General features: G+C 46.2%; 1 protein-coding gene across 1 annotated transcript in view; it reads right to left on the minus strand.

Annotated features, from left to right (window-relative positions):
- tprg1 (tumor protein p63 regulated 1) overlaps positions 1-21,977 on the minus strand; it is a 37,593-nt gene extending 15,616 nt beyond the window's left edge. Inside the window, exons 1-4 of the mRNA XM_048253575.1 lie at positions 21,908-21,977; positions 13,331-13,579; positions 12,412-12,503; positions 4,621-4,797 (exon numbers count right to left, since the gene is read on the minus strand). Of these exons, the coding sequence (XP_048109532.1) occupies positions 4,621-4,797; positions 12,412-12,503; positions 13,331-13,573 (512 nt within the window). The 5' untranslated portion in view covers positions 13,574-13,579; positions 21,908-21,977. The remainder of the gene's footprint in view (positions 1-4,620; positions 4,798-12,411; positions 12,504-13,330; positions 13,580-21,907) is intronic.
- Between the last annotated feature and the right edge of the window lie 619 nt (positions 21,978-22,596).

Genomic DNA, 22,596 nt, shown 5'->3' on the forward strand with positions numbered 1-22,596 from the left:
TGAGAATAATAAGAACTTAATAATTACTCAACGCAGTGATTATGTATGGTCTGTGAATCTAAGTTCCAGCTGTTATTCCTAAGATAGACCAACACTTCACCAAGGCAACAGTCTCACACACCGTTCATATTTGTCCAATACGGCTGCAGAGCAAAATGAGTTCGGGATCTCCAGCGGATCCAAATTGCTCCACTTCGGAGATGCTGATACGATGGTCGAAAGTGGATGGGAGGGTGAATCGTAACAAAAGTGTGTATTTGTAGACGTTGCCTCACAGAGGACCACAGAGTGAAGAAGTGTGTGTTCTCTCTGGGCTTGGCTCACGCCTGTCTTTCCTCATCGCTCACTGTTTCTCAGCACGTTCGTAAGGAGCCGCGCTCTTCTCCCCGAGTGACAGCAGGAGGTGTGGGAGAATGGTGGGGCTGCTGTTGTAATTACCTTGTCTAGACAGCTAAGAGAGAGAAGGCGCTTATGGTTACGCACAGGCCACAGACACTCTTACTGTATCCCACGGCAACGAAGAAGAAGCCCACTACAAGACTACTACTAGGGAGGGAGCATCATCATCCCCCTCACCCAGACCCCCACCCAGACCTCCACCAAGACCTCCACCACAAATATATCTCATCCCAACATCCATAAAAGCTCTGTCACTTCATTAATTGTGGGGAGGCTTGAGCAACCACAGACTAAACGTTTGTCCTTTTCCCCACGGATGGAGAGATGGAGGAAAAAGAGTGAGGAAAACAGAAACAGAGAGGGGGGCTATAAAGGAGAGAGGGATAGATAGAGAGAAAAAGAGAGAGAGAGAGAGAGGAAGAGAGAGAAAAAGAGAGGTGAAGAGAGAGAGGGGGAGACAGATGCTGACTGATGGCTCCATCTTCATGATCCAGAGGAAATGAAGGATGGCGAGGGGTCTTTGGATCCTCACGACATGTGATGCCTCACGTCTCACTTAACCCTCATCTCCCAAAACAGACAAACCATCACGTCTCCATGGTTACCTCAACGACACTGAGGACAGGGACGTACAGCTATCAATCAGACATGAAGGGGAGATGAGTGACGACACACACAAACTCCAAAAACCCACACACACACACTCCACGCACACACACACACACACACACACACACACACACACAGTCCACAGCGGACTCGTCTCTGACACCTCGGTGGCTCTGTGTCCACTCCATCGTCCACTTGTCCTCCACTTGAAGACAACTCGTCTCTTGAGTGGATAGTTTCGGGCAGCTGTTACCCTAGAGAAGCTGCTACTCTACACTTCAGTCAGGGTTATGGAGAAACTGATACATACACACACACACACACACACACACACACACTTCAGTCAGGGTTATGGAGGGCGCTGCGCTGAGGTGGTTTGGACACTTTCTTGCTGACAAAGGTCATGTTGCACAGGGCCCTGTAAGCAGGAGGCACACACACACACACACACACACACACACACACACACACACACACACACACACACACACACACACACACACATAAAAACACCAACACACACACTAGGCAGCACCTTTATGTTTCAGCGGCATGGCCCTTGTTGAGGCTGAGAAATATCCCACTCCAGTGAGTGTTGAAGGGAGCCAGCGCCACTGAGGGGAGCTACAAGTCTGGCTGCTGCTGTGTCTGAATACTGCATAACTACATAGCGCAATCAAACGCACACACACACACACACACACACACACACACACACACACACACACACACACACACACACACACACATAAACACACATTTACACAAACGCACATACACAAACACACACACACAAAATAAACCATAAACAAACATTAACACAAACACACATACAGGCACACACGCACACAAACACGCCCACACACTGCTCACTACACAGCCAGTCCCTCGCTATGTGATTGCAGCATTGGCACAGGCATATTTTAATCGGAAGGAGCGGCCGCATAAACATGATGGAGAGGGCGAAGAGGAAATCGATGGGAATGGCCACTTAATCACTGACTGAATCAATCGCTCCCTCCTCACTCACGCACCACTGACTGAGAGGCCTCGCACGAACCCAGGGCTGCACAGAGGTCCCAGGAGACGCTTGGGAGAGGGAGGTTCACTCAGTCTCTGTCTGTCCTCTGGAAAAACACAGTCAACACACACAGTCTCAGGCCTGTCTCTCCACTTTGACATTCAACATGCAACAACGCAGTCAATTCCACAGAAACACACACACACACACACACATACACACACACACACACAAATTCCTTGAATTTCCCCTGGGGATCAATAAAGTATCTATCTATCTATCTATCTATCACACACGGATACACACACATGCACACACACACATACACACACAGACAGACAGACACACACACACACACACAAACACACACACACACATAGATACACACACATGCACACACACGCACACACACACATACAAACCGGACTTGTGCATCCGAGATTTTGGATACATAACTAAATTAACTCAGCCAGCCAAGAGCTGCTCAATAGCACACTGAGCACACTGGCCTCTGCGCATTCAGCCGCCATTAGATGACACACTTCCAGAATCCGTGTTCCAGCGGCTCTCAAAAGCTTTCCTGGACGATTAGAGATACATGCCCCACAAAAGAGTATCGACAGACAGCGAGACAACTCGCTCGGAGAAGGAGATATGTGGATGACAGGGTAAATCCAGCAAAAGAGTGAAAGAGAGAGAGCAAGGGAATAAAGAGAGAGAGAGAGCGAGGGAATAAAGAGAGAGAGGGGAGGAGAGGGAGCGTGGCTGCAGTTTAAGAGGGTGACTGGGTCCTCAGGGAGACGAGGGTGGTTTTCGGTGGCGATGTATTTATAATTGAATATAATGTGGGGAGATAAAGGGCCATTGACGCGCGCGCTGCCCTTTCCCAGAGCTTCACGCAGCATTACTTTTTTATTCATCAAATTAGTTTTACTTGGGTTGCTGTCCCCCGAGCCAACTTTAAAAGGTTTGGATGAAAAGACTACATTAATTTCTGCCACTAATCAGGAACTGCGAGGCAAGAAACCCAAGTGTGGTGCTCGATGCTTCACTCCACCCCACCCCACCCCCTACTGGCCCTCTTCTGTGCCCCACAAAAAGCTTTTTCACTCCCGTAGCCTCGTTCCCCAAACTTTCATTCCTCCCTCAAATCTATCGTCTAGCAGTGCCACCACCCCCCCCCTCTCCTCTCTCCTCGATGGCTTGCTGGTGCGGTCTCTCTCCCCTGTAAGCGCTGTCACCTCGGTGCGGCTCTGATACTTTCCAGGTAAATGATTCATGGCGCTCCGCCGCAGTTTTAAAAGCGGTGTGAGCAGAGCAGAGGCCTGTGGGATAGGAAGCGACGGGAAGACAACGGTGAGGCTCAAAGCCAATCAGAACTTTGAGAAGAAACCAACCAACTGTGAAACTCAGGCAAAGTGCCTCCAAATTAACTCTCACACCCATACAACTACGGCAGTAAAACACTCTCCCATGTTATGATATTTTTAGCGGATCCTACCTGTTCAGAGCATGTTCTGTCACACTCTTGGGTTTGTACGAAAAGTGGAATCGTTTCAGTTATTTGAGGAACATATTTAGTGCCTAACGTGGGTTAGCAAAGGAAAGAAAAACATTCCTTAATGTGAACACCCACAAAACAGCTGTTCTTGATTAACAACAAGGGACGCTGGACTAAGGATTACAGCTCAATATCAAACGATTAAGAATGTGACACAAAAACAAACTTCGAAGAAAAATGCGTCAGCCTCTGGTCTCTCCCTGGGTGACTGGGCAGGACTAGCACCAGACCAGGGCCACGTCCAGCTCCGTGGGGCTGCTCTCTAGGCTTCAGCCCTGCCATCTGACCCCCCCCCCTCTCTCTGCCTTTTTAAGCCCTATCCTTATTTCACCTTTTCAGAAATGGTCTTCATTAGAGCGTTTCTGAACACATGTTGTTCTTCCAGCTGTGGTCTCACACAGCAGCCACATGTTAGCTATTACAGCTAATGTAGAGTAGAGTAATATTTCCTGGAGGTCGGCTTGCCAGTGAGGCCTTGCTCACTTTACGCTCTGAAACTTTATCTGTGCTTGTTAAGATGCTCCGAAACTTAATGTGTGTTTGTCAGGATGCGCTCTAATCTAATTCAACATGATGGAGAGAGCATGACATTGCAAGGAGGTCAGCCAGTGAGGACAGCTGATAGCATCTATCGTCCACTGAGTTACAAGATAAGCTCACTTCGAAAACAGTGTCCTGTATTAACTTGGTGTAAAGTTTAAGCCTGAACCTGATATACACACAGATAAAGTGAGCATAACTCTTAGGTGGGAATTGGTCCAGTTCTTTTGCTAGCCGCTCCCAGAACAGCCTGCCTTCTGGATAGCCTCGGAAGCAAGACTGACATACTGTAGGCACACAATATGCTGGACACAAATCATACACAACATGTGTGTGAGTGTAATGGTGTGATATCTTCTTAGCCAGGTCTCACTCAAAAAAGAGGTGTCTATCTCAAGGAACCTTGCTTAAAGTTGAAATTAAAGTCAAATAAATGTAGGCCCGTGCAGCACGAGTGGACGAAAGGTGTGTCCGTCGAGAGAGAGCTTACTTGAGGAGGGAATGCTGCGGGAAGCAGAAGGACCCATGGATGATGCGGTCGACGTAGTGGAGCGGGACTCTCTGGACTTGCTCGCAGTTGAACATGACGAAGTCGTACTTGCAGATGAGGAGTGTGTTCTCGGTCAGGACCACCAGCCGCTCCTTCTCGTTGTTCCAGTGGTCCACCCTGGAGATGGCAAACCACAGAGTCAGCATCTACGCCTGTTTGTGTGTGTGTGTGCACTGAATAAAACAAAGTGTGTAGATCAGTGTGTGGGAGGTGGTCTGTGTGTCAGTTGTGAGCGTGTGTTTTTGTGTGTGTGTGTGTGTGTGTGTGTGTGTGTGTGTGTGTGTGTGTGTGTGTGTGTGTGTGTTTGGGATGCAGCTTTGCAAAGCCTTTAGGATGGGATTCATGATTTGAACAAAACACTATTTCATCTCTGCAACAGCAGTCATGGTTCTGGAGAAGACAGCTGAATTGATCTGGACACCACTTTGTGATTGGTCAATGGCCAGCGTTCTGACTTCCTGAGTGGGTGCTAAGATTGGGCATGAGAATTACCCTGTGCCTCGCTGGACACTATAATTGGCTCGTGGGTATTTTCAGTGCCTTTGGTGGATTCTCTGATTGGCCAAGGGGCCTTCTGGGTGCCTGGCTGGACATTGTGATTGGTCAGTGAGCAGCATTTAGCATGTCTTGTATAAGTTGATATGATAGGAGGCTACCCCGCCTCGCCGCAGGCTCACTGACCTCCTGCTGGGTTCCCCCCCACTGCGGTCCTGTACTGAAAGAACACATCAACACACTGCACACTGCTACTGGCCTACATGCATCTATAAGCCTCTCTTCCCACTCTCCTCCGTCCACCCTCTCTGGTCACTGGATTACAGACGAGAGAGAGAGAGAGAGAGAGAGAGAGAAGGAAAGAGGGAGATAGAGAAAGAAAGTAAGAAAGAATGAAAGAAAATCTAGAATGTCCATCCATTCTAAGTGAAATTAGGGAAAGAAAGAATTTTTGGTGGTGGGAATGGTTTGCGGCTGCAGTAATGTTTCCTGAACACCGGAGGTCATTTAGTTTGTTGGTCATTTGGAATCAATTACAAACCATGAGATGTGATGTGAGACAAATTGAATACGGAATGTGGTGTCATTTTCAGAATAATCATACAATTAACATAATTTGATAAACTAATCGGCCACCAAAAGCAAAGCATAGGACCTTCACTTAGTACTTCTAGAAGGAGTACAGGGGATCTTTCGCCGATGAAAATTGTCATAAAACAGCAATCTAACAATGTCATTAATAGTTCATGATGTTGAAAGTAAAACTGTGCATGTACAAAGTAAACAGAAAAAAAGACGCCATTCTTAGAAATGTACGAGGCCTTTCCTATAGACTAAATCCTATCTAAATCCTAACGCATGGCATGGCAGTGTGGGGGACCTAGGAGGGTACAGTCGATTGTGCACTGCTGAGTGCCGTGTTTGGACAGTCTGGAGTGGTCTCAGCGTGGGGAGTTATTTTGAGGGAAGACAAAAAGCATGTATAGTGCAGCGCCCTCAATTATGTACATACTGTAAAAGCTTCCAAATTTCAAGAATCGCCTTGGGCAAACATCATGTAATATGCATGCTGGCATCTCTGGGTCCCAAATGTTTTGCCAACAGACACACACACACACACACACACAGAGAGAGAGAGAGAGAGAGAGAGAGAGAGAGAGAGAGAGAGAGAGAGAGAGAGAGAGAGAGAGAGAGAGAGAGAGAGAGGGGTTGAGTTCACAAAATATTTTACGCACATATGAGCCTGCCTGAATATAAATGACCCCGTCGGAAATAAAAGCCACAACGCACAGAGATCACAGAGCCCCTAAGCTTGTGTTTGGCAAGAGGAAAACAGAGCTGTGGAGCCTTTTAACCCCAATTGCCCATAGCTTTAGATGGGTGCAGTCATTAAGAACAGCTGCGGGGCAAAGCAGAGAGCGAGAGAGAGAGAGAGAGAGGGAGGGAGAGAAAGAAAGAAATGAAGAGAGGAAGAGTGAGAGAGAGACTAAACAGGGAGCGATAATGTGACACTGGACTCGACAGTTTTCGGGAGGGATGTAGAGAGGGGGATGTAGAGAGGGGGATGTAGAGAGAGGGGGATGTAGAGAGAGGGGGATGTAGAGAGAGGGATGTAGAGAGGGGGATGTAGAGAGGGGGGATGTAGAGAGGGGGGTGGGGAGTTTGGGAGGAGAGGGGCAAATTCATGCCTTCCTGCCCTCCTCTTTAAAAAGACCCTCCTCCAGCGCCTCTGCCGGGGCTGACATCTCCTATTAATTGATGTGGAGACGACCCTAGTCCAGACACCACACACACACACACACACACTAACTTCCCCCGTTACTGTAAAAGGGCTCTGTGTGTGTATGTGTGTTTGTGTGTGTGTTTTTCTCACTCTCCCTGTGTCTGTGTGTGTGCAAGTGTGTGTGTGTGTGTGTGTGTGTGTCTGTGTGTGTGTGTGTGTATGTGTGTATGTGTGTGTGTGTGTGTGTGTGTCTGTTTTTTTGTCTGTGTGTGTGTGTGTGTGTGTATGTGTGTGTGTGTGTGTGTGTGTGTGTGTGTGTGTGTGTGTGTGTGTGTGTGTGTGTGTGTGTGTGTGTCTGTGTTTATGTCTGTGTGTGTGTGTGTGTGTGTGTGTGTGTGTGTGTGGGTGTGTCAGAGTTTCTGTTGTCCGGTAATTGCCGGACATTGGCAGGGAAAAAAATGAATCTCTCCGGTTGTCCGATTGAAATTGGCTAATAATCCCGTCCCCCTAACACAATCTGAATTTGAGAAAAATCCTAAAATGTAGGCCTATACTAAAGCAAGAATACCTCCTTTGGCTATGTTTTAAAGGAGCAGGCTCTACTGGCTAAGTTTTAAAGGAATAGGCTCTACCGTTTGAAAGTTATTAAACAACACGCATATGCTGCATTTCAAATAGGAAGCACACGCTTAAAAGGTCTGTTAAACAACGAACAAATGAGGCCAGGCCCAAGCAGACTAGCCTTAAACGCTTTTTTCAGAGGCCAGACGCGATGGATGATTTGTAGTAATGTAGTGAATTGGTAACGCCTGAAGCCTCAGATGTCCGATCAGCACCACCACCAGAGAAAAAGACACTTGTCATTTTTCGTGTAGACAGACCCATGGCTATATGAACATGCAACTGTGTTCTGTTCCCAGAGCATGATTTCTCTAGCCTGACGAGCCAGACCCACCCTTATAAGTAGCAGGGAATTCAAGCCAAACCGTTGCAACTCTGCCATCAATCATTATGTTAAGCCCGCCTAACGACTCTATACACGATTTGATTGGCCTGATAGAAGTTTAATTTTTCGAGCTCACAAGCCAACGGAGAGTTGCTAGACTAGCCCTGGCAGCAAATATAATTTGTTGCCACTAGGGTGCGTCTAGATTTCTAGGCTATGCTTTCTCTGTATTTGATCTGCAGGGTTAGGGCCTCCTCGACGAGGAAATTGCTGGTCCGCGGATAATTTGCGGCACAATCGAATGGTATCATTGAACCGTGGACCGAAAGAAAAAGAAACTAAACATTTTCCAGAATAGGAAATATTTCTTCATATCTAATGAAGAGGCATAGCATTAGGGGGTAGTGGTGTGAGCGCTCATTCAATGTGTGTGCGCAATGAGGAAGTGAATCTATTGAACCACTAGAGATAACGTGGGTAGCAGCAACAAACAACGTAGCCTTAAAACAATGAGCGAAGCGGTTTCTTGCTGTCCATGAAAACAGCATAGAGACTGGAGACTAGATCTTTAAATTGACACTAGTTAAGAATGTTTAAGTCTCCAGTTTTTCTCAACTTGACTAATAAAGAAGCGATAATAGGATATTTGCGAGTATGAGTGCATGTGTGTGTTAGTGTGTAAAGACAAGGAGAAGCCACTCCACCCAGAAAGTTTGTGTGTGTGTGTGTGTGTGTGTGTGTGTGTGTGTGTGTGTGTGTGTGTGCGTGTGTGTGCGTGTGTATTTGTGTGCATATGTGCGAATATGTGTGTGCGAGTGTGTGTGTGTGTGTGAGAGAGAGAAAATATTTTGACCTTATCCTCACCCTAGGAGATGTTGAAAGTATTAAACTAGTATTTCCTGCTTCCCTCTTCTTATCACACTCTCATCAATGCCCAGTTCACATGCAATGTCACTTTTGCACACAGGAATAGATGCATGTCTTTCATGCAAGTTTCCCAGTATAAACTGTTTACACAACGGCCAGATCACTGACGCTCCCAAAAACCGATCACATAACAGCAGCCACTGTAAGCAGCCACTCATTCAGTGTTGAATTTCTTATTTGACAATCCTTGTATGGTGCCCTAAAAGGGACATTTAGCCTGTACAAACCCACTATTGTTCACAGCGGCATGATGAAGGCTACAGCATGCCAGCTGTGTTTGCATACGGAAACCTGTGCCTGGTTGTACGGAATATGCAAAAACCAGCTAGAAAGTCAGCCATTTGTCTAAGTGAGTAATGGCATGTTTGGCTGGTTTGAAAAAACGGATAAGTAAGGTCAACTCAATATCCTCATCACTCTCAGTAGAGCTGTTCAATTTAGAAAGAGCGACCGTGTCACATTCAAGTGCCTACGGGGACCCTGGTTCGAGTCTGACCCCGGTCATTTCCTGATCCTACCCCATGTCTCTCCCACTCACTTCCTTTCACTCTCGTCACTGTCCTCTCCTACAGTATAAAGACAACTGTGGTAGCAACACACTTTAAAGGAGAACCACTGGATCGGGACACCATAGCATCTGATCTGACTAATACAGGTATGAGCTTACCTGTTGTTCCATTTGACTACGTAGTTACAGTATATGATCTGACCGACCCTAATACAGGTATAAGTTTAACCTGGTGATCCATTGGATCAGGTCCTTGTACAACCTGACTGGGCCTCACCAGGTGATCCATTGGATTAGGACTGGATCAGTCCCAACTGATATTTAGTTCCACTGGTTCTGCTATCTGACCTCCCGCTACTATTTGGTTCTGCTGGCTCTGCTACCTGGTTCCACTGGTTCTGCTATCTGACCACCAGTTCTCTTGCGATCAACTCCGCTGCTGACCCCTCTTGCATGCCAAATTTCACCCCAGTCACAACAAATCTAGTCAGCTTTATTTCAAGACAAAAGCCCCGTGCTCCGCGTTTCGCAACATTGCGTCTGGAGGAAACTCCTTTGTGTGCATAACAGCAAGAGAGAGAGAGAGAGAGAGAGACTTTGACTTTTAAAATCCCTTTTATTGAACCATACTATGGATCAATTACTCAATCCCCATTAATACACATGGCAAAGCAGTGGTACAGAATGTTGTTTCACCATTTAAAAATCAGTCTTCCATCATCAGAAAAATGGATCAAGCCTTTACCCACACACCATTAACGTCCAAACCAACTAAGGTTATTTGTAACGTGGAAGAAGGCATATTCCACTCTAACCCTCGACTCCACTAACCCTTTAAACATTTCCACTAAATTCACAGATATCCCCTCCTCCCCCAATCGATTCCCTTTCCAAATGGTCAGCTTTGCTTGACCAGTTAGAAAGTTCAGGCAGCCGCACAGATCTTTTTTGGCTTTGGAGTACTTGACCCCGCAAATGAAAAGTTCTTTCGAGAAGGTAAAACCTAATCCTTGAAACACTGCCTCCAAAAGATGAAAAAAGGAAACCAATTGTGAGCAGTCACAAAAACAGTGGAAAAGTGTATCAGGGACATCACAAAACCTGCACATGGGGGAAACATCAGACCTCAGTTTTGCTACAAAGACCTTTGTGGCCATGGCACTGTGCAGCACACACCACTGAAGGTCACCAGATCTTTTAGGGATAGGACCCTTATACAGGACCCTCCATGAGGGTAGCAAGTTTTGATTACCCCCAAAGTGAGTCCTCCACTTTGTATCACACCTGTCCCTGAGCACATTACCATTTGCACACTTAACAAGAGCATTGTACAGAAATTTCTTGTCCACTGTAACAAAATGCACATCTTGCATCCCCTTGAAGGAGAGCAGTCTCTCTGTAGGATCCGGTATTGGGCAGTTGGGAGTGATGTACAAATCAGGAAACCGGGCATCAACTGGACCGCCCTCAAGCCAACGATCAACACAGTTTACAAGGCTTTGTGGAAAACTTTCCTTTAGATTCCTCAGTATATCTCCCACCACCCTTTCAGACCTACAGCCCAACATAGATGTGAGCTCAGGAACAGAGAACCAACGTCCAGCAGGGAAATTAAGCAGGTGTCCAAGTTTCGTTATTTTTGCTTGGCTAAACATGGATACAACGCTTGCAGACGTCACCCCTGCTTTTGACCAAAAAGGATTTGAAAACAATGGTTCATCTATGCCATAATGTTCAAACCGAGATACCCTAAAGTGCCTCCAGGCTTGTAACTGAAGTGTAAAAGTCACTAGAGAGAGAGAGAGAGAGAGAGATAGAGAGAGAGAGCGAGAGAGAGAGAAAGAGAGAGAGCGATGAAGGGAGGGAGGTGGAGCAGCGCGATGGTATATATATTATTCATCATCACGTGGCAGAAGGCCTTTACAGCGTTTCCTGAAAGCTCGGGCCAGATGGATCGGAGGTGACAGGCGCGAGCGCTCTCCGCATGGCAAGCCTCATCCTTCAGTGCGCTCATTGTGTTCTCTGTTTATTTCCCTTTAATTATTTTCTGCGCATTTACTTATTCACAGAACAGGCAGGAGGATAATGGACTCTGAGCGGCAGTGATTCGCAAACAGCAGGCTGAACTGGAGCCCTTGTATGACACGGGTTCATTAAGGAGCATGGCGTTAACAATTGACTGGCCTTGATGCGACATATTTGCTTGGCCATCGCACGAATGCATCACACACAAGCCGATGACAAGACGCTGCTCTGCCGTATGAATGCACTTAGGACATACCCATTTCTGCTCCACAGAAATATAATTAATTAATTATAATTAAGCGTGCCTAGCATGACACTCAACAGACACATCTGCATAACGCATGCAACTTCAGAGTGCACATCAGGTTAGTCATATGGATAGTATGGAAGAAATGCATCGCAGAGCCTTCAGGGAGTTGATGTTTACTGTAAAATGGCTATTGATTGCATGATGCATATCATATGTGGTCACAAATGCACAGTAAACTGCTGTGCGCACATAGGACAAGGAACTTCACTATTGATGTTCTTCCCCTCAGATGGTGTTAACAATGTTGCAAAGTGCACACACGCACATACAGTACACACGCACACACACACACACGCACACGCACACACACATACACACACACTCACACACTTTAGTTGGAAATGCGATATGCTATAGGCCATAGTCAACACTACTCTGTATTATTGCAGTGTTCTCTCATCAATTGGCCTTGACGTGAGTTGACTTGAGCTGGCCTTGACTTGAGCTGGCCTTCACTTGGTTAGTTTTTGTTAAACGTTTGAATGTGAAAGGATCACACGTAACAAGTAACACACACACAGAGAGCACAGTTAATCACATTAAATCTCCAATTGAGAGACTACAAACTTAAGCAGACTATTTAACTGAGCCATGCAATACAGTAATGCAATTCACAACTTGGCCTGAGTGGCCCTACAGTATAGTGTGGCATCTGACTGCAGATTGATAATGCCCCAGTAAGAATGGCAACAGAGCTAAAGCATCAGTGATGAGACAAAGTGAGCTCAGGTCAACCACTGTTTGTTTGTTTGTCACCCAGGAAGTGGGTAACTCTAACTAGCTTAGGGGAAACTCACTCAGCCATGAGCCAAATGTTGTTGATGGGCCCATCTTCCTCTTGGTTGACCAGGGCTTTGATGTCATCAATGGCATGATCTAAAGTACCAGGCTGGAAAGATATACCATGTGATATGAGGCCGTGTGAGCAAATATTCAAATGGGCAAATAATCAAACATTACATGATGATGATACAGTTGAATAAAATAAACATAACATTAGTGAAGACATATACATTATTAAGTCCCAAACTTGCTATGAAATATGAATAAAGAGATGTGAGTATTATTGTCAGATATTATATGAAGATTTATTTTAATCTGAAGCATGATGGCATGCTGCCCAGCTGGGAACAGAACCAACCCTGCTCATAACATAACATGGCTGTGTACTTGGAAGGCTATGTTGCTTGATCGTGGAGTCATATGATCATACATACTGTACCCTATTACTCCAACGACTGTGTCTAGCATCCTTGTTTAACCCATTGAGAATAGTTCTGGCCACCTGCTCATATGCCACCCACTAGGCCTCTGCATGTTATAGCATGGCAAGATTTTTCACTAATCTAGCTCATTCTTATTCTTTTCTTCCCCATTGGTTTCCTGGTACAATTAGCCCACTCCAGACTCCTTTCCCGCTGCAGAATCTATAACAATATTGGCCGCTACTTCTACATTGGCCATTTTGTAGTGACTACTGAATCCTGAATAAGAAGCAAATGATCTGGCCACTGTGGAGTTTATGGGTGTGTGTCTATTTACTTCACAGGAGGCTGGTGTTTGCTATGGGTGGAGAAGGGCTCTCTTTATCTGTGTTCAAAAAATATCAAACCATTACTGCACCCTCTAAAAAAAGCATTGCATCAAATGTCAGCTTTGTCACATCTGGTAGCGCAGAGTGCCAAGTCTACTTGGAGTAGGAACAAAAGGCAATACCCTTAAAACGAAAAACCTCTTCACTTTGAACTGGTCCACAGCGTTTACCCATCGGTTGGCTTTCTCTTGTGATTTGGGCACGTCAGGCGCAGAGGGTATGGAGGGTGCAGTCCTCTCCTCTGCCTGTGGTAGAGGCTTACTGGCTTCAACCGTATGTTGGGCCTTCATATCCACATTAGAGGACTTGGCTTGCCCCCCATCCAGCTCCACAGCATTGAATGTCTCTTCAGCTCCATCGGACATAGTGGCCTGCAAAGGGTTTTCTTACCATCATAAAACAGTTGCAACCAGTGAGCAAAATATATCAATCATCATGACAACATACTTGTGTTTAGAAAAAAAAAGACTAAGACCAAAAAGATTAATGTAATAAAAGACTAAGTCTAACAGTAATCAATTCAGTATCTGATTAAAATAATAAATACATAAAGGAAGCAGTTAAAGCATGTGAGAGGTTTTTCCACATTGCCTTGTGGATAGGTGTGCTTTGAGCTATCCCATTGCATTCTACTGAAGAGCATCTTCATTGACCACAAAAACAAACGCACTTGCGCAAAATGGCCTGTGAATGTACTGGCACCCTGCACGTTCATGGCATTCCATGTTCTAAGATTGTATTCTCAAGCATTCTGTAGCGTAGGCTACAATGTAAAGAACAAACGAAATTATCAGACAGTAGAAGATAATTTCCGTCTTTCTTGTAAACGAAACTGATTCTCAATGACACAATAACTCAGTATTCTATTTAGATTAATACGGTAAAAGGGTAAGACTCACCAGGATAAATATCAAGTTTAAATGGAAAATTACTTGACACGATTTGCGCAGAAGAGCGTGTATGCAGGTTTCCTGGAGTTGCATGTACAGTATAGCCTACTTCCGTGCCTGTTCAGAGGCGCACTATTTTCCTATGACAACTGTTCGTAGATCAGCCAAAACTCCTCTGTGCTGTGTGTTTCAAACCCGGAAACTGTTTCACGGTCAATTGAAGTGAGAGAAACGATAGTTATAGTCTGATTCTGACCAATGAACTTTGGACAGGATTATATAGGCCTACATTTCAAACATAGATTCGGAATTAGAGCATGTTAAGCATCCAAGCCTCCTTGAACTTTATTTTTACTGCTGTAATGTTCTTGATCTTTGATAGTGTTTTAATATTTGTTTTAGTGTTTTAATTGTCTTGACTGTGCACCTCTTTTCATACTCTAATCTGCTCAGAAATGCTTTTTTGGTGTAGCCTATGGGATATAGTGCAGTTATTTTTGAACGGACCTCCGTGAAGGCCCACCGGTTAGGCTTACGTGCGTAACAATTAGACATAAATAGCCAGTATTTCATGCGATGTACAATCCACTGTCTAACAATTTCATCAGTGGGAGGCTGTAAATTGTTTTGCGTGGTGAATTACACTTCCCCTCCCACAAAGCATCAAGGCTTTACCATTTAACCGTCACTTTCCATTCTAGCTAATCGCCTTTGATGTGACACGCTAGAAGGCCACGGATCCTTTCGCGCAATTCTTTGAGAGTGCTATTCACGGGTTGGATGATGAAGGTAAAAAAATAAATATATAAATCCCCCTCTTTCAAAGAACATTAACTGCATTCTGTTGGAAATACCAGGGTTGGATAGATTGTTTTGTTTCACATCACTCCCACGCACGCCAGGTCTTCACACTATATTTTCGGAGGCAGTGCTTCCTGTCAGTTCGTCACCAATGCCATCCTGATGTGTGCGTCCGCGTGTGCGTATGTGTGTGTTTGTGTGTGAGAGGGGTATAGCTTTCATCACGAATTAATCTGCAAACGGGAAGGGTACGCTCCTGAGATTAGTTTGATATTTTGAATAATACCCATATTCTTACTCTAAATGATGTCTAAATAATCCACTTGTGGTTTTACGCTCCTGAGATTAGTTTGATATTTTGAATAATACCCATATTCTTACTCTAAATGATGTCTAAATAATCCACTTGTGGTTTTTAACAGCACTCCACCACACACAAACACATACACACACACACTCTCTCTCTCTCTCCCTGGACTTTGAGAGTTCAAGCAAATGGAGAACGTCTGTATCTTTTTCCGCCACTGGTGCTTGCATGTTAACCTGTTAACCGCACAGATGCTTGGATGTAAACCTGCCAGGATCTGTTAGTGTGGGGTCGCCCAATGCACTATTATATATGTGTACGGGCTCATGTCTACTTAGCATGATCTGACACTGCACATGAATAATGCACATCAATGAACTGAATTGACTCCTTGCTTTATGATGCTTCAGATTATTCAGAGAATCAAGGGCTAAAAGTACTGTTATGTACTGCCGTATCTAGGCCAGGGACACAAGACTGCTAAACAAGCGAGTGGACCTCAGAAAAGCGTTCTGTCCTGTGTGTTTAACTGTGTGAGCCCAGGTTGTGGGTTCATAAACCTTATTGGATTTGAGCAGAGGCCTGCTGTGATTTGACAGTCCTCATCACTGATACATTCACTGGACCATGAGAACCCATCTGTGGTCATTTTTTTTTTTCCAAGTCATTTTTTTCTAAATCATTTCAGGCATCTACTGTCTGTGCATGGGCATGAGAAAGTAAAAAAAAAGAAAGCCAAACAATAAATGTAGCCATTTTGTTAGAGGTATTATTTATCTGATGAGTCTATTTCCTTTCTGGACTAGTTTTAGTGACGATTTTATTTTGATGCAAATTAAAGTAGTGTACCTAGAGTTCCTTTTTAATTGAACTGGAACTAAATCTGTGTATAAGCACTTAAGCACTATGTCGACTAAAGAAAGGTAGGCTACTAACTTGCTTACTTACAGTAATTCAGAATAAAGTGTTTGTCCCTTTTAGTGAGAAAAGACAAGGGTAATTGAATTTCATTGCAGGCAGCTAATATTTGTTTAGCTGAATCCCTGCGAAGCTTAATTGAACTCCCTTCAGACAGCATGCTTCATCAGCAGATGTTTCACATCCCTGTGTGCCCCTGGAGGCTGAACTGCTACAGTGTGTGTGTGTGCGTGTGTGTGTGTGTATGCGTGTGTGTGTGTGTGTGTGTATGCGTGTGTATCTTTGCTGCATTTGAGTGTGTGTGTGTGTGTGTGTGTGTGTGTGTGTGTGTGTCTGTCTACATCTCATTCTGTATGTGTGTGTGCATGTGTGTAAGAGTGAGTGTCTGTATCTGTGTGTGTGTGTACATGTCTGTGTGTACAAAGGCCCAGTGAGGCGTAGCGACCCTGGCAGATGATCCCCACACCCAACTCCCCCCTGTGGTCTATGAGTAATGCTCTGGCCAGAGTGCTTGGGCCGAGGCCACAAGGCTTCATTAACTCCGCACAGGACCACTGATCTGTGAAAACTCCCTGATTCCCCATCAAAAACATTACAGTTTCTGTGTGTGCAACACCCTAACTGCGCTCTCGTACTGTAGGCCTCGCTCAGGGATGGATTACTGCACGGGCCAACCGGGCCTAGGCCCAGGGGGTCAGGGGGCCCTGAAGCCCAAGCCTTTGCATGGAATCATTGCCTCAATATCAACAAATCAGGATGTAGGCTATGAATCTGATTGAATTTAGTATTGGCCATCCCCAAAATGCACCAGAATACAGGAAATCACATCAAACAAATTAAAAAAATTGGGGGTTGGGGCCTGAAGATGGTGCCACAGCATTGCAACACGGACCCTCAACATACTCATCCACACAAGCACATGTACTCATGCACATGTCACTTATACACTGATACACCTCCAGACAAACACACACACACACATATACATACACACACACACACACACACACACACACACACACACACACACACACACACACGCACACACACATCATGTTTTTGGCTCCCATTGTTTTGCTGCTTAGGAGGAGGCACACGCAAGGCACCTGGAGACGTGATGGAACATTCTCCAGATCCACAGGCGAGGGTAAGAGCACTAGTGACTCCCAGTGCATGATTTGGTCCATCTCTCTCCCTCGTCTGGGCTATGTTCTAGGGGGGGAGTGGCCAGCGGTGAGGAGAGGGACGTCAAGAGCCAGAGGAGACGGAGGTGTTACTCCGGCCAAAAACATCAGCTCCAGTTTCATCCCCAAGAGGCCTCTCTAACATGAACTGATTGGAGACGACAGAAGCCGAAGCAGCCAATAAGTCATAAGTGAAGAAAGTCAAAATGTGTTTTTTTCGGCTGATCTGATCAGATAAGATTTCTGAGCGGGGAGAAGACACAGGATCCCACTGGGTTGAAACAGCCACACATGATGACTGGCCTTGGGTAGATCATGGGTCTCACCTGGCTTGGGTTCCACTCAGGATACCTCCTCGTCTTTAAATTGACTATTTCCAGGTCACTGGCACCTTTGTGTTTGATTCAAGGGCTCTAGGCCTTTGACTCAGTAAATCTAGTTACCCTTAAAGGGACACCAGGCAAGCCTGATGCTTTTTCTCTACGAAACTCCCCCTCGCTCGGTCTGAAGCTCTTTTCCTTTTCTTTGCATCTTCTGTCAAGGTGTTTTCGCTGCTTCTTCGCCGGCTCTGCCACGTTTGCAACAATCGCTAGCATTTCGTTAGCCTGCCTCTGTGCTGTGGATGCAGGATGTAAACTGATCAGCGGGTACGATACACTGAACTTGCAAGCGGGATATTCTTCCTACAGGCAGTAGGGGCGGGCGAGATTATTCGCCCTGTAATGAGTCATTTAACCATATAACGACTTACGAAGATGAGTAATTAACACGAAAACGTTGCCTGGTGTCCCATTAAAACCATGTTAATATGAACTGCTGAAGTTGTTCTATAAATAGATGGACTGGAATTGAATGAGAATATTGTCATATCTGTCTTTTCTCTGGGTCGGCCCTGTTATCGGCCAGCTCTGTGTCAGTTGTTGACCAGCATGTCGTCAGGGATCAACTCTGATATCGCCAGACTGTATCTGACCTGACCAGTATCCCAGCGTCCTTTGTGATCTCTGGTGATGAGTGTTGTGTCACCTGCTTTTTTTTTACGTCCTCTCTCCCTCACTCTCGTTCTCTCCGAGGTGGGGGGGTGGTCGGGGTTCGTGGCGAGGGGGCTCATCTGGAGTGTTGCCACCTCAGACGTCTGGTCATCTGCTTGACATGTCCACGCAGGCACGGCGGCACGCGGAGCGAGGGCCCCATCTGTCAGCGGGCATGACGGCCTTGGCCTCCGGTGGCTCTCCGCCCTCTGCCCGGCCATCGACCCGTGCGCGCGCCCGACCTGCACACGGCTCTTACGTGGCCAGCGAATGTTTACGCTATGTTTTGATGACAAGTGTTGCACTTGACAGCGCGTCTGGCCCATGCATCCTGTGATGCATCTGTCCGGAAAGGGGATTAAGGAACGCTCGGCGGAGTTGCTTGACATCGGCGAGGCGGTGACGTGGAAATGTTTGCGATGCGTCGAGGCAGCCAGCGCATCTCAAGCCCAGAGTGCAGGCTCTCAAGGAGAAGAAATCGAGAGAGGAGCGCGAAGAAGCCCGTCGTTTGATATAAAAGGAATTATTTCTTTTCTTTTTTTTTCCATGAAAACTCTGACTATTAGGACCAAATCTCAAGAGAAGACATCAAGCTGATATTAAAAGAACAGTCTGTTACCATTTAGATCAAAAGATTAAAGAATGAAAAACCCTGGCATACTTTCCCGCTCTCTCTGTTTCTGCGCTGCTCTATGGAAAGCAAGAACAAAGATTGAAAACATGAGCTTTGACTATACAGCCAATGACACATGAAAAAAACAATCCTTCAGCATCAGCAGAAGCAAAGAGAGAGATACAAACACACACACACACACACACACACACACACACACACACACACACAAACAATAATGACCCGCATTAGCCAACATCGAGAGCCCTTTAGTCAAAACATAACAACTAACAACAGGAAAACAATGTTCTAGCTGCCAGCCCAGCTCCAGCCGAGACATGAAGCCGAAGGAGTCCTGCTGTGTGTATGTGCGCTGCTATGCCCACACTGACCAGAGGGTGGCAGTGTACCCTCACGCTAAGCTTCCTCCAAGCACGTGGCACGCAGGGTTGTGTGAAGCAGGCGCTTGTTTTCACATGTTTTAAAAGCCTCCTGATGAACACACAGTTGACTCTCATTGACCTCAATAGATCAGTTCCTGGCCAGGCTAATCCCCTCCGATTTTTTGGAGCAAGGGGCTCTTGCTCTCTGTTATTGGAAATTCACGTCATAGGCCCTACACCATTCCTCAATTATACATGCATATTTCCTTTCCAACAGGCTGATATCGCGTGACCTTGAATCCACAAGGAGTGGCTAACTTAAGAGAAGGTGCTGAGGGGAAAAGAGAGAGGGAGGGAGAGAGGGAGGGGAAAAAAGTACAGCTGAAAAATGTGGCACAGTCGATCCCACAGGGCACTCTGTTTTGCACCTCCTGTGCCCTGCCTAATGCCCGGGTGCCAACCCAAATCAGTCTGATCTCTAGAGCACGGCTACTCCAGGTGACGGGCGGACTGGGCAGATTTGGCCTGCTCCTGGCGAGCTCTGGCGTAACCTTTGGTGAAGCAAGCTGTCAGGTCAGTCTCAGTAGTCATCTGACCTCAGTTTGCCCTTTTATCCACAGTGGGGAAACTATAGAGATCTCCCTTTTAATCCGTCTTAAGGTCTGCAATTCAAGATTCATTTTCTTTGCTTTAACCTCTCCCTCTCCCTCCCTCTCTCTCTCTATCATTGCTTGCCCCATATACACCATCCTCAAGCGAGTTTTTCCCGTTCTCTAGAATCTCTTGAGGGATCGAGGCGGCTGCCTACACTGTCTGTCATCATTGTGTTCGCCCTCGCCTTTCCACTTTCCTCGCTTGTCACTGATTCTCGTTCCCACACAAAGACAACAAAGCGCTGACAGGTCATGCAGGCATTCTTCTTAAGTTGCGGTTAATATTACGGCAAAGAAATCCCTATTTGTGAACTTTTTGTATTGTTCTGTGGGAGGTATTTTAAGGGCTGTTTGTGAGTTTTATCCCCCTTGTCTCAAGTGCAGTTAGCTCACATGGAGATGTTCATTTTCTCTAAAGTCTCTCTCTCTGTCTCTTTCTCTCTGTCTGTCAGTCTCTCTCTCTCTTCTTATACCAGATGGTCTCACACACCTGTTCACTGACTCTGGTGTTTAGCACACTTGTCGGGGGTAGTATGTGTGTGTGTGTTTGTGTGTGTATGAGTCTGTGTCTGTGTGTGTGTGTGTGTGTGTGTGTGTGTGGGGGGGGGGGGGTTCTGTGTATGTGTGTCTATGTGTGTGTGCGTGTGTGTGTGTGTGTGTGGGGGGGCGGTTCTGTGTCTGTGTGTCTATGTGTGTGTGTGTGTGTGTGTTTGTTGGTCTGTGTCTGTTTATTTGAGGGCTTCCATGGGTAGCAAACAAACATACTTGCAACAAACAAACAAGCTTTGCACCTGCACCAATCTAAAATCATGAACACAACGCATTAACTTGGTTGCTGTATAGGCTACAAATCACACGGCCTTCTGGGCCATTTCCAGACTTCTGTTTATACACACTGGGCCTGAGGCCAGATCAGATGACTAGAGATGTCATTTGTTCAGCATCACTAGAGAAATGTGTGTGTTGCAAAACAACATTCTTTCCTTGTGTGACCCTAACCTACATTCCCCAGCTACAGTATGCTGGATTAGCCAGCTATTTTATTTCTCTCTCTCTCTCTCTTTTCCCCTTGCTTTCTCTCATTCCCTCTCTCCCGCTCTGTCTGTGTCTCTCTCTTCCTCTCTCCATCTCTCTTTCCCTCATTTTCCCTCTTTTTGCTCCCATCTCTCTCTCTTTCTCTCTCTCTCTCATTCTCCAGCCATCTAAGAATTCCTGTAAACAACACTGTACCACCTCCAGAGTTATGCGAGGACGTGGCTTGCTGGAGAGGAGAGCTCGGCATGTTTGCCACGCAATGCCTATAGGATTACTGAGCATTTTACGCCCGACTGCTCTTTCTCTTTCTGCTCTGCCGAGCCCCTCTCTCTCTCTGTCTCTCTCTCTTTCCCTCTCTCTCTCTGTCTCTCTGCTCTTTCCTGTTTGTTAGGCCGCGTGTGATTTACAGCACGCTGGCGCTCTGGAGGAGGAGGAGGAGGAAGATGAGGAAGAGGAGGAGGAGGAGGAGGAGGAGGAGCTCCCAGAACGCACTGTAAGGACACACGGTGCATGGCCCTAAAACAGCAAGCTCACATTGCACTGCAGGCTCCTATGCAAACAAGAGGACACTGAAGGGATCTCTAGTCTGCATCTACTGTTCACCTCACCTTTATCTTCATGGCTTTCCTACTTACATACCAAACCAAAACACACACACACACACATACACACACATGTGGACCATGCTATAGAGGGACTTGAGTTTCAATGTTGCACCTAGACTATGGAGCATTCAGGGCTGACAAAACAATACTAGCCATGCATACAAGCAGAACATTGCTCCACAATCCCAAAATGCAACTACTAATAAACCAGTGGGAAATGCCCCCCAACATGATAATACAAATGCCCCCCCCTCCCCAACATGATGATACAAAGCCCACCTCAAGATGTAGGTAGAGGGATGAGCTGGGCTGGACGGTGAGGGGTGGAGGAGACTTAAACCAGAATCTGACGAAACAGCGAGGCCTTACACATTCTTACACATTGGCCGTTCATCAAAGGCGATCCAGCAGGGAGCAGGGGTGTAGGGGTGCAGGGGAACAGGCATCCTCAACCCTCCCCGAGCTGCCTGGGCTTCCTATCACAGCAGGGAGGCAGTAGAGTTGGTAACTGGATTAATAGTTTGCCCAATTCGCTGGCAAATTGAATATCTCTCCTCTTTGTCGGTTTTTTGCCGTTTGCAGTCGGACGTTGTGGCCTCACATGGAATCTTGTCTTCCATTTTGTGAAAGAAAAAAGGAAGAAGAATGTGCAATGGGCTCTAAAAATAGCCCCCACGACCTACTTTTTTAAAGATAGGACTCACAGGCATTGTTTTTTTGGTGTGGGGGGTTGGGATGGAGGGACCTTTAAATTGCATGTTTGTTGTAGGGGGAAATCAGATGTGATATTTGAGTCCTCTCTCAGTTTCTCTATTCTCTCTGTCTCTGTCTCTCTCTCTCTCTCTCTCTCTCTCATCTTTCCATTTCTCTGTGCTCAGGGCGTGCGTCTGAGGCTGGCAGGCCGGTGCGGTGGATGGGCAGAGTGGAGAGGAGAGGAGCGGAGCGGGGAGATCTGGTGTTTTGTGCTC

The sequence above is a fragment of the Alosa alosa genome, chromosome 9, assembly GCF_017589495.1.
Source record: "Alosa alosa isolate M-15738 ecotype Scorff River chromosome 9, AALO_Geno_1.1, whole genome shotgun sequence".
In the NCBI taxonomy this organism is placed as follows: Eukaryota; Metazoa; Chordata; class Actinopteri; order Clupeiformes; family Clupeidae; genus Alosa; species Alosa alosa.